Below are 12739 nucleotides of genomic sequence, written 5' to 3'. Positions count from 1 at the left end.
CCCGCCGCCCTTCAGCATCCTGCCATCCCTCACCGCCCCGCCGCCCCTCACCATCCTGCGGCCGGGCCCGGGCTCCGCGCTGCGCTGGCGGCGCCGTTGCCGGGGTAACGGCGGGACGGCGGAAAGCCGCGGCGAACGGGCGCCGGCTGACGACCGGGCCCGTCCCCAGGGTTCCGCCTCCGCTGCGGCGGACAGCGATCTCCGCGGCGGCTCTGTCGGTCCGAACCGCGCTGGTTCCTCCCCCAAACCCCATGGCTCTTCCTCTCCTCGCCTTTGGCCCTTGGCCTGAACATCCGGGTCTCGCACTTGGCTCGCAACAGCCTCATGCAGCGCTACGGATTTGGGACAGAGTGGCTGGAGAGCGGCCACGTGGAAAAGGGCCTGGGGGTGCTGGTTGACAGCGGCTGAACATGAGCCAGCGTGTGTCCAGGTGGCCGAGAAGGCCAGTGGCATCTTGGCTTCTGTCAGATAAAATGTGGCCAGCCCCTGTACACTCGTGAGGCCACATTTCGAATCCTGTGTCCAGTTTTGAGCTCCTCACGACAAGAACGACACTGAGGGGCTGGAGCGTGTCCAAAGGAGGGCAGCAAAGCTGCTGAGCACAAGTCTGGTTGTCCCAAAAAGGTTTTTTTTACCCTGTGTTCAAGAGGCCAAACCACACAGAGTCAAAGTATTTAATGTATTTACAGTTCTGCACAGAAAGGGATGCTAGGTGGCAAGTCCACAAAGCCAGCGTAACAACTACCAAAACTTTTCATTGTTTATACATTTTCGCAAACAAAGGCATTAAGGTCCATTGTCTGCAAGTTACATAGTTCTCTTAAAAATCAGTATTCTGTCTTCTATTAATTAATGATTCTCTAGCTTTTCATGCTAATTAGTACACATACTGAGCCTTTCTCTTCTTCTGGGTCGGTGTCAGTGAGTCAGTCGTGATTTACCCACTGCCAATTACCTTTTACCCAGCTGGGGCTGATTCAGCACAGTTGCTGAGTTATCTTTATTAGTTTCTTCCTTATTTTGGGGGTTCTGCCAAATGTCCTTGTGGCCTGTAAATTCTACATTTTTTTGTGCCCACTATCAGTGGTGCATCCTTATTCCCAAGCTTTGTTAACCTCCCTTTAGGTCTGAGATCATTGAAACATGTCAAGCCCTAAACCTTAAGAAGGCAATTCTACCACCGAGTCATTTGTCTTTCTAACACCTGTACATCACTTAGAGCTTGCTTGTTAGCTGCCCTCTTGTTTCACAGATTAAATCGCTTTTTGATTAGTCTTGAAAATATACAAAGATCAAACATCAAAGAACATATTTTCGTAAGAAAATCTTTACATATTCCACATTTTGCAACATAACGATGAGTGGCTGAAGGAGTCTGGAGAAAAGAAGGCTCAGGTGAGATCTTATTGCTCTCTACAATTACCTGAAAGGGGGTTTTAGCAAGGTGAGGGTTGGTCTCTTCTCCCAAGTGACAAGTGGAAACAGCTTCAAGTTATGTCATTGGACGTTTAGATTGGGTATTAGGAAAAAATTCTTCATTGAAAGGATGGTTAAGCATTGGAACAGGTTCCCCAGGGCAGTGGTGGAATCACCATCCCTGGAGTGTTCAAAAGACGTGTAGGTGTGGCACTAAGGGACATGGGGAACTGACAGACCTGCAGTGTTAGGTTGATGGCTGGACTTGATGACCATAGAGATCTTTTCCAACCTTCTATGGTTAGAAATGTCAGTGCAGAGGACTAAAACATTGCACTACTGCTGATAGCTCAACTAACTAAAAAACACATATCCATGGACAGGACTAATGAACTATCTGTATTTCCACCTTTTTGCCTTCCTTGAGAAGCAAAATTATTTGAACTTTATCAGGAAAAGAAAAAGCAGCTTTTTTTTTTTTTTTTTTTTTTTTTTTTTTTTTTTTTTGTATGAATAAATATATCCTGTCCTATTCCAATCATCTGTAACATAGACCAGCAGTAAAGAACTGTGTGTTGCTTCTTCAGAGTATGGGTTCCATATTCACTGTGTCCCAATCACTTCAAGATGGCTTTACCCAGGAATGACAGACCCAGCTTGCAACTCCATCTGAGAGGTTGCTTTGCAACCAGGAACCACTGGAGCAAAACAGCACTGTGATGGTGTCCCTTGTTGATGAATGTGCTTTCAAATCACAGGCCACAAAGAAGGAAGGCGGATAATCCACTCTCCCACAAAGGATTTCTCTGCAAGAAATTAATTTTTAATTAGTCAAAGTGATAAAGAATGTTTGCCAGTGATTTTGTCTCCCTTTACAGCTCTTGTCTATTATGTAAGATATTATTTCTGTCAGGAGAAAACTAATTTTCTGTAAATAATTCTGAAATTATTTGCCCTTTCAGAGATTTGATTTCAAGTGGTTGTGGTTTTTTTTTAATATTGTGTGTATGGACTAATTCATATAATACAGATATCTATCCTCTTATCACTTTTCTAGGATTTTCTATTATCTAATAGAAAAATAATTCCAGCAGGATAGAAGATTGAAGTCTTCTCTGTAAGAACCTTGTGAAATCAAGAAAAACATCTAGATTGACAAGGATATTGTAAGATGCATTTTCCCTTTCGTATCTTTAACAATGCCTCAGAAGTACTTCAGTTCAAACTGAAAGAAAATAATAGTGGTTGTAAATACCTCAAAGTAATTTTCAGTAGTGTCATAGAATATTCTGGCTCTGTACAGTAAACTAGGAAAACTGAAGATTTTGGGTTGAGACTCCTTTTTTACCATACAAGTGCCAAAGTCTGTTGGATAAAGAAGGAGAAACAGAAAAAGCACAAGGTGTCATTGATAAAGGAGTTATATTTTTGACTGAAATGCAAGCAAACAGACAGTATGATTAGGCAAGATTCTTTCATTTTTTAAAGAAAAAGTAACTGAAAATTGCTTTCTTCTAGTTTTTTTACAGAGATTCTTTCAGAAGATCCTGTTGTTCTAAGGATAAACATAAATACAGCTAAGGTATTGACTCAAATGAAAGAGCTCTCAGCTGCTCCACTGGTTTCTTCAATTTCCAAGTGGCTCCTGAATTTGTATGTCGTGGATCTGAAGCTGGGGAATGCACAAGTGCTAACAGGTACGCAGTGCCGGTGGGTTAGCTGTGGGCACAAGAAAGACACTGTCAAACTGAGATAAAAAGTGATAGCAGCATCAAATTGACCAAAATATTTTTAACATGTCTGGTGTAGAAATTTTTACAAAGATTTAATACAAAGTAGGTGGAGATATTATAATCATTTCTTCATATGAAACACTAAGATGACAATTCATAAAGACAAATCAAAAAGTTTGTCTATTCTAGAATAACACTGGAAAACTGCTGCAGTTCTTACCTTCACTATTCTTTTAGCCAGTGCCATTATCCTGAGTCTGTGAGCTGTAAAATGATTAATGACCATGTTTATTTCCACACAGAATTGCTGGGAGAATGGGAATTGACTTACACTGATGGCAGCAAAAGGGAAGTCAGACACCCTTGACTAAACACCAAGATAAGCATCAGAGAGTGCAATAAGTGTTTAAATAAAAAATCAGAGCATGGAAAGTGAGGTCTAAGAAAAGAAGAGGAAGGAGGGAAGGAAATAAAAAAAGGTAGAGAAAGCAAAAGCAAGAAGTGGAAAAAAAATCATCATCATATAACCAAAGCAAGAGGTTAGGACATGACCTTTGCATCAGCAACAATCATGTGCTTCAATTCCCACAATATCTGGGTAAGATCATGTTCTTTCAGTAATGATGCTTCACCATGTTCTGCATCTTGTACCTTTGAAAATGCATCTGACAACATCTGACATCTCAAGATAAATGATACGCAAAAGTGAGAGCAATGAAATGCTCCCCTGCTACAGCTACAAAGGCAATCCCTCGAGAAGAGAAAAGGGGAAATGATCCCTTTAAAAGCAAGGAACTTGAAGAATACTTGCTTCTTTTTTTATAGTGTCAGCAACTTCTGAGTCTTAATCTACCCTGGATAGACCACCCACGATGAGAGAAGCTGAAACACGTAAGTAAGCATGGATCATGTGTGCCTTTAATGCTTTTGTTCAGCCTCTATTGCCCAGCTCAGGAAGGCAAACAACAGCCATGTTGGTTAAAGACCTCCAAATGGTGACATGAAAATTCATCATTTTTATCTTTATTTGGGAAAGGCAAACTTGCTTTAGTTTTCACTTACGTTTATATCTGTGATTTTTATGGGTCCACAGGAAACGCACCTTCAGAATTTTTCTGGTATTTCCAGCACCCACCTGTCATCAAGATTCAGTCAAGTTAATAAAAAAGCTGTCCTTGTATTTGATTTTAGCATTACATTTTGGTAAGTTTTTAGAAGTTTATGTATGTAGGACCAAAGGAGGGGAGGCAAGGCAATCCACTGATCCAGTATGAGTCAGTCAGAACTGAAAATGCAGCATGGTTAGCTGTGTCCCCACAAACTTATCCAAGCCAGAGAGCTACATCACTACAAGTGCTATGTCCCAAAGAATGCAGTTGTACTGGTTCAGGACGTGTGCTGATATATTTGCACAGTGTTCCACTACCATCTGGATTTACAGGATCAAGTGTGCACTAGCTTGAAAATCTCATAACTCCATCCCATCACATAGTATAAACATGTGTAATGTTTAACAAAAAGAGTTTAAAGATACTGAAGTATATGTCCAAGACAAAAATTATTACATACTCAAGCCATTTACCTTTGTCAAGATAAACAGAACAGATGTTTGCCTATTAAGGATAGCTTACATTTGTCTCTTGACAGAGGTGTATCCTGCTGAGTGTAGAATAGAGGCAAACCGGTACACTGAAAAGATAAATATGTCCTGTCACTCTGGAAACAAAGTCCTTCAGAGAAAGGAAAGACTTCCTACTATTTATTTTTGTAGTATACAAGTTAGGTGGATAAATAATATTCACATCAGAATGTCTATGTGTTGGGAAAGGGTTAACAGGAAGAAGACTTTCTTAATTGAGCTAGATATTTATGACACAACATATATTAGCTTCATCTTCTGGTATGTGGCAACATAATAGATCAATGGGAAGATGGGGCCACCACCCAAGCTGCTGGTAATAATGATGCAATTGCACTTTTCTTATCGTTGTCTGTAGTGTTCCTCTTACTAGATTGGTAACTTCTGATGAGAACAGTCAGTGCTTTGCAGTGTAATTTCATTCTAATCTGTGTCAGCAACTAAATTATGGTAGCAACCTGAACTCTCAATAACCCATGGGAATGGCAGTATTATCATGCTGTACTATCAGGATCATGCATCACATGACCCACATGTTTTTATGTTAGTTTACTGCCTTGTTGCTTATCAGTTGCTGGTTCCAAGGAATAGTGTTTGCAAAATCTTTATATTCTTCTGTAGTAAATGAGAAAGAAAAAAAGATCAGTTCTGAAAAGTCAGTATAGCTGCTATGCAGCTGCTATACATGTTTACTATATCCATGTATACAACTGCTACATAGGTATACTATACAGCTAAGTTCATAATAATTATTGTCTTCTAAGTCTAGATAGTAGAAGTATTGTAAAAATAATTTAAAAGATGGAAAAACATTATTTCATGTCCCTGGTCTCCTCTCTAATATTGAAAGTTAAAGAAGACATCTTTATACTCTTCAGTTGAGACCTATAAGTTACTGACATTAAATAAACACAGACATTACAGAGCTGTATTTTTTTCTTTTCTGTCTGTAACCGTATTTGTGATTCCAGCCTCTAACAAAACTGAGAAAAGGGAAACCGAAACATTTCTATTTTATTTTTCTTCAATCTGATTTTCTAAATCTTTTTAAAGACAGGGTAAAAGCTGTTAAAGCCCCAGACAATCAAAATAATTTGGAATCAGACTGAGTAATAGGGGGTAGAACTTGAAAACGACATAGATGTTTTTCAGCATTTATCCTGTTGGCTAAATATGAAGAATTACTACAACATATAATGTCTCATGCATATTTATTATTAAAAATTCTGTATTTTATGGAAACAATGTTGACAGCCTCACTTATTCAAAAACATAGACATGATAGGTTTCAGGCCACCGAAATCAAGGAAATTTGTTTTCTAAGTAAGTGAGAATTAAGAACATAAATGCATCTACTGTTCTTTTCATTTATAATATTGTCAGACTTTTTTGTCTCTCCCTTTTTCACATTCCTCAGTTCTGCAATTCTGGAGACTTGCAGCATCTCTTTTATTTTAATGGAACCTCATATTCTTGTGTACTGTCACAGTTCCTGGCTCTGGTGAAAATAAAAAATAATGTGGAACTGTGAAAAACATAAGCTGATAGTAACAATAGTAATTAAATGACACTGAGAAATAATTGTAGCAAATATTCAGGGAAAAATTCCATTTTAAAGGACGCTGTCAAAATACATTATTCTGCAAAATAAGACGAATGTATCACAATGCATGTTTCTTTACAAAATAGTGGCTTGAAAAATGCCCTATTGGTTGTCGTTGGTACCAAAGAAATTGAAGACAAGCTGACAATATGTTTGTGTTATCTTCAGACTTATTAGGACTATTGGTACCAACTACTACAAGTAGCAGCCGGACTGACTGCAGGCACTTGATACCTTCACCTACTTCTTTGGCTCTTCTGAGATTTCTGGAATTTTCATTCCCTATATTCTCTCTATTTTCTCCTCTGTGAGTGGTCAAGTGGAAATAATGATTTGTAACTAAGTAAAAAATAAATTAGGCTGCATGCCAGTAATAAGAGCCTAAAAACGAATGTGGTAAAGGTGTTGGAGATAGACAGTGCATCATTCAGTTGCAATACAATATGAGCTGATAGGCAAAGGGACTCTGTGGTGCCCAGGCTGGCCTATCATTCCCATTTTTCAGGACTTTCAGACTCTGCACAAAAGAAGAGAAGCCACTGAAATTAGAAAAACCCTGTCACATGCAGCATTAAAAAAGGAGTGGAAAATGTTCTATAGACCATAATCTTACATCAGCTGAGAGAGGAACAAGTCTTTGGAATTTTTTGCTCTTCTTTTTCTCTGAGTGTCCTTGAGTTTTCCAGAAGACTGAGAGAACTTCTCAGAGTAGTTTTAGATCAGGAAGTCAGTGCTGATTATCAGTTGTGAATACACCCTATAATATATAGTTGTTTATTATCCAATAAATCCTAGGGCAGAACAAATACCGTGCTTTAAAGTGCTGTAGAACCAGGCACTAAAAGTCACTTTTCACTAAAACCAGTGATACAGTTCTCTGGTGAGTTAATTTGAGGTGGTATTTCTAATCTAACACAGAACTATAAGAATACCTAAAGAGAACTACTATGATGTTTTGTAGCTATGCAGTATATGGACAGGTAATGTTGGTGGTGAGGAACTGAATTTTTTCTTCAGACAAATAAATACAGGGCCTTCCTATCAGAATCTAAATCATCCCTGTGCTGCTGAAGCCAAAATAAGTAAGAAACTACAGTGATTCAAGGGGAGACCTCCATGAGCTGTTAATCCTGCTAGGATTAAAAAAATGAGGGTCTTAAGCTGATGTTCACCTAAGAACTGACTTCTTGGATAGACACTTAGACGTAGTGAAGATATGTAATGCTGAGATCTTTTTTACCTTTCTGCCAAGATTATAGCAGTAGCTGATGCCTAGAAGCCACAGCTAAAAAGAATGCACTGGAGATGTCAGATGAAGATTTTTAGCACTTCATTCCTTAGACAGTGATTAAATCTCAGCCCTTTTAAGAGAGATTAAATAGTTCTAGAAGATGTGCTTTAAAGATGTTTTTGCATTTGCCTTCGGGATGCTCCCATTACCTGTAGTTCTGTTGTAAGCCAGTATTTCTAGTTAAAGCTGCAGTCACCTATAAGAGTCAAAAAGCTTTCTTTTTCCCTCCAACACACAGTTTGTCTTCTGAGTTTCTGAACTGGATCCTTGGCTGACTAATCTTGGAATTGTGAGAGCTGGCTCACGGTTGGAGAGAAGTTACTGAGATAGTGGAGAGAGTGTCCTAGAGAGATATGGAAGATTTCTTTGGGTAGCTGTCTGTTTTGTATCACTGTTAACCTCTTGGGTTTATAAACTGCTAAATCGGACATTATGAAAGAATTAGATGAGGTTGGCTGGGATCCTTGGGAGCTTAAGCGTTGTTCTGCAGCCAGGACTCTGTGAATAGACTGGCATTTGTGTCTCATCTCTTCTGTTCCTCAGGGACTAACAATGCCTTAAGCAGAGGCAGCAACAAACACAAACTTACAGAAGCTTTTGCTTTTGGCAAGCCTATCAAATTTTGTGCTTTACACATCCGACTCATTTATTTACTTTTTCTTCTCACCACCCTCATGAACATCTATAGTATCAGTAACTGTCATATTTACAGTACAACGACACAGCTTTTCTTTGTGTCTCTTATGCCATTAGGCAGATGTTACTGATCAGTCTGCCAGGCAACCGTGTTTGATGTCCAAAGCCTCAAGGGTCAAGGGAAAGTGTGGTGTTTGGCAGGTTTCATGGAGAGCTTGCTTCATCCTGGCTGCTGCTTCCTGCCTCATTCCCTGCTGCTCCACGTCAGTGGCTGCTCCTATCATGGGAATTGGTATTGAGAGCTACACCTACCAGGCAGTTAAAAAGTTGAGAAGTCAACAATTAATTTATACCGTATTCTGGCTGGGGCTGTGGCATTGTGATGGTGTGGGACAAGGGAGAGAGTAAAAAGAAATGCTGTGATAAGGCTATAGTTGATTTTACCTTTTGTTTTTAAAGGACAGTTTTAAGCTGCTATGAAAACCAAATAAATACATTAATAGATATGAAGCCAGGAAGACCTCAGTGCCATTACATACTCCCTGTGTGACCAGCTGTGTAAAATACTCAGTTCTAGTTGCATTATCCATGCTGTCTGTTTCTCCCAGATAGGCTAAGAAGAGTACAAAAATGCAAATCCTGCTCTGCTGAAGTTAATGATAAATCTCTTATTGACTTATATGGGATAAGTTTCAAGGACACTGGAAATACCTATAAAATGAGCCAGTGATGAGCAGATGATCTCTGCATGAAAAACTGTGTTCCATTCTCAGTCTGTAGCTCTAGCCAGCCATACTAGTCCACATGTTTACATGACAGACTGCTAATTTAGAATTACTGTATTATTAAGTAAAAATGCTAGATTAAGTATGTGGAGGTGTTTAAAGATTGCTTTTAAATGCTGGGTCATGGTCTTCTCTGGGTATTAGAAAGATTCAAGCGATAGTAATTTGGTATTAAAATAGAATCACATAAAAAGATCTGTGCAAATATATCTGAGGTGTATTCAATACCTTTTAAATATAGGCTTTGAAAGAAACCATGAAATTGCAGTCTTGTTTTATACCAAAAGCCCTGTTACTTACATTGGTACATTGTTTCTGATTATTTTCCTTATTTGTCTTAAAATTATTTCAGGAAGGTAATAAAAGTTAACTGATTTATTATCTGACAGCCTCACTGTAGGTTTCAGTAGAAAAACAGAAGCTGTTATATGTGTGAATAAACACCCCATATTCAGCAAAAGCACGCTCAATACTTTATTTAAATTTGTTTCCCTTGTGCCTAGAGTCTTCCATAAGGTTTGTGGGTTAGCGGGGGGTGTTTTTTTTGTTTGTTTGTGCGTGTGTGCGTGCTTGTTGTTGTTGTTGGGGGAGGGGGGGTTAGTGATGCCATTTAAAATTTAGCTTTGATCCTGCAGGTCAGAGATGTGGCCTTCAGCTTTGCTAATCCTTACCTGATGCAAGAGGTTCATCACACGAAGTGTGAATATCTAGGGCCCCCATTTGAGGAGGTGGGAATGGGTGCTGAGAGCTGTGCTGGCTGGGAGCAGATCTGTCTGGGGCAGACCTGGGGTGCTTTGGTGCACAGTGCTGGGCGACAATGAGTGGACTGAGCCTTGTACTGAGTCTGGAAGCAGAAACAAAGGCTTTGGTCTGAAGGACTGCAAGTGGGACATTTTTGCCAACACAAAAGGTATTTCAATGTTATAAGCTAAAGGAATGAAATTGGCAACTTACCACAGAAGAAAATACACCATTGACGAATGAGCTCAATCAGCAGAGTTGGTGTGGCAGTGCAATCAGAGATGTAGGGCAATGCAAACATGAAGTAACCATCTGTTTTCCTCTAGGCTTTAACAGACCTTATATTTTATTTCCATTTTGAAGAGTTGTCTTTATGGTTCATTTGTCCCCTCCCCTTTCTTCTCTCAGTTTATGCCTGTGATGAAGAGTTAGTGCACTTATCAGGCAAGGTTTCTGGTAATGTTTTAGTTTATAGCCTCAACCTTTCCATAAGCAAACATTCTCAGCAACCTTTAGCCTCTCTTTTCCTGAGTTTTGCTGCTGCTAGTTTTTCACCTTGAAGTGCCAGCTAGTGTACTGGAGGGACGGGCAGAGGTGAAGGCGGGGAAGGGGATAGGGAAGTGCAGGAGAGAAGGATTGCACAGCCTGCCTTTGAATCTACAGAGTGGAAATCTCTTTCGTTCTATCCAGGAACAAAACCAATGTAGCATATCTGAAAGAAAGAGAGTTAGAAGACAAAAAGAAATGGGAGAGCACACACAATGGGTCTAAACTGAGCGATAATGAAGCAAGGGGTGTTGGTGCTGGCCATTTGGCCTTTGTTTTCCGCACTGCAGCTGCTGAAGCAAGTGGGTTCAAATCGGTGTAGCAACAGCAGTTACGTGATCAATGTGATGCTCATGAATTACTCGGATTTCCCATCAAGTACTGATAGTTTGAAGTTAGCTGTGAAACAAGCCTTGGAAAGGGTACAAAAGGAACTCCAGATGACAGGTAAGCCAACGGGTGTTGGTTACCCTCCTCTTGCTGTGGTTTCTTTGTGTCACCGTGTTATACTCATCCGACCTTTAGCAAGCTGCTTCTCGGACAGGCTGCTTGCCTGCCCATCTTATGTAGATCTTATGGATATAATGACCTCTCTTTGTATAAATAGAAGTGCTCTACACATGGGCAGAACCATATATGTTTTCATGGTGTTTGGGCAGACTCTTCCTGCATGCTTCACTGGAGATGTTCAGCTGGGTTTGGTAACGCGGAAATTCTTGAACTGGATCAGACAAAACCAGTTATCCATCTAGTGCAGTAGTTGGAATGCCCTTGCTTTCTCTCCTGACTGAATTAGCCTCCATTTTGAAAATAATTTTCCTCTTGACCCTACCTGTTGATCGCATCATGATCTGAAGTGTGAAGAATCTGCAGTCCATATTTTTCCTTCATTTAGAGTCATGTTGCTTTCATTTATTTTGATATCTTACCTCTCCTTTCAACATCCCCAATCTACTGTCACTCTCTAGAATATAATGGGAAAAAGAGGTTACAAAGAAAAAATAAAAAAAAAATATCTATTCCCTTTCTGCCCTCTAGTTTAAGGGATTTTGTCCAATTTTATTGGAAAGTGGTCTCTTAGTTACTTCCTACAGAGCCTTAAAAAATTTGTCTAGTAATGGCCAACACTAGACGTACTTTGTACTGAAAGTACTAACACTCAACAGAAATCAGCAGTCCACACTGGAGCAGATTTCACAGTCACATCCATAGTGTGGGGGTTAGGTTGTAGGTAGACTTTGCAGAAGCAGGGAGACCTCTAAGTGTACGACTGCTCAGACCTGTGTCAGAAGAAGAGGGATAACAGTGTATTAGTGGTTATCTGCAATTCATGACACTGTTTGCTTTTACATTTGTGTTACAGGAGAAAATGTTACAGTGGATGCCATCTTTCACCCCTTTGCTTCATCACTCTATGTCTCACAAGGCTGCCGTACTAGCACCTGTGAAGGTGTGGAGCTCATCAAAAGCATTTATGTGAGTAGCAGACTTCCTTCATTCTGCCTGGGTGCACATGTATGTCTCTGTCTTTCCTTATTAACTTTTGGTCCTGTTACTCAGTTCCCAAGAAATTTGACAGGGAAGTGAAGTTTCCAAAGAGGAGATGTTCCTGTATGTTTTGTGAAAAGAAGTAGGCAAATACTGGAGATTCTGTGAATGCTTCCCAGAGACTGCCTTCAGCTTCTGGCTCCTTTTCCTATGCTTAAGTTGTCCTCCTTTTTATATTTGCACAACTCTTTGTGTGGTCACACAGCCAAAGCAATCCATTAAAAAAAACCCCAAATAACAATTAAAAACTGAAAAAACCAAACTAACAACTCAAACACTCAAAACAGCCCAAGCAGAGCAAAAAGGTCCATTTCCAACTGGATCAGATCCTGATCTGGTTCACCATCAGTTTACACAATACACAAAACAAAGAGCTGTGGTGAGGATGGGGACATGTGGGCAGAGAAATCGTTAGGCTGGCACTGTTACCAATGAAATGGTTATGTGAACTATGCCCAAAGGGCAAAGATGAAGTGCTTGCTCCTCACTAGAAATCACGGAAGTCACGTGAGAGAAGCTATGTGAATAATATGAGGAAAGGCTTCAATTAAAATTGGTGCATTACAAGAAGCCGTGTTTCTGAAGATTTTCACACCTCTGAGTGAAACTTTGTCAATCCAATGTGAATTTTCAAGTCACTAATCTATGACTGTGCTCTAGTCTTTGCTAAGAAATTGTCCCTCATGACACACAAAGATACAGGTCAGGCCTCATTTGATGGTCATAGAAGGATTTTTTTAAGTACTAGTTTCATATGCACTTAACTAATAATTTTTCTGATATACAGGACCTTGTAATTCC

General features: G+C 39.8%; 2 protein-coding genes across 2 annotated transcripts in view; one reads left to right on the top strand and one right to left on the bottom strand.

Moving 5' to 3' along the window:
- Positions 1–239, bottom strand: part of TTC26 (tetratricopeptide repeat domain 26) — a 47893-nt gene extending 47654 nt beyond the window's left edge. Inside the window, exon 1 of the mRNA XM_039570953.1 lies at positions 52–239. Coding sequence (XP_039426887.1) covers positions 52–54 — 3 coding nt within the window. The 5' untranslated portion in view covers positions 55–239. The remainder of the gene's footprint in view (positions 1–51) is intronic.
- Positions 240–10540: 10301 nt separating this feature from the next.
- Positions 10541–12739, top strand: part of GUCY2C (guanylate cyclase 2C) — a 44203-nt gene continuing 42004 nt past the window's right edge. The window contains exons 1-2 of the mRNA XM_010410683.4: positions 10541–10837; positions 11754–11866. Coding sequence (XP_010408985.2) covers positions 10627–10837; positions 11754–11866 — 324 coding nt within the window. The 5' untranslated portion in view covers positions 10541–10626. The remainder of the gene's footprint in view (positions 10838–11753; positions 11867–12739) is intronic.

The sequence above is a fragment of the Corvus cornix genome, chromosome 1A, assembly GCF_000738735.6.
Source record: "Corvus cornix cornix isolate S_Up_H32 chromosome 1A, ASM73873v5, whole genome shotgun sequence".
NCBI lineage: Eukaryota > Metazoa > Chordata > Aves > Passeriformes > Corvidae > Corvus > Corvus cornix.
The sequence above is the reverse complement of the archived record's forward strand: the minus strand, read 5'-3'. Positions and strand labels throughout refer to the sequence as shown.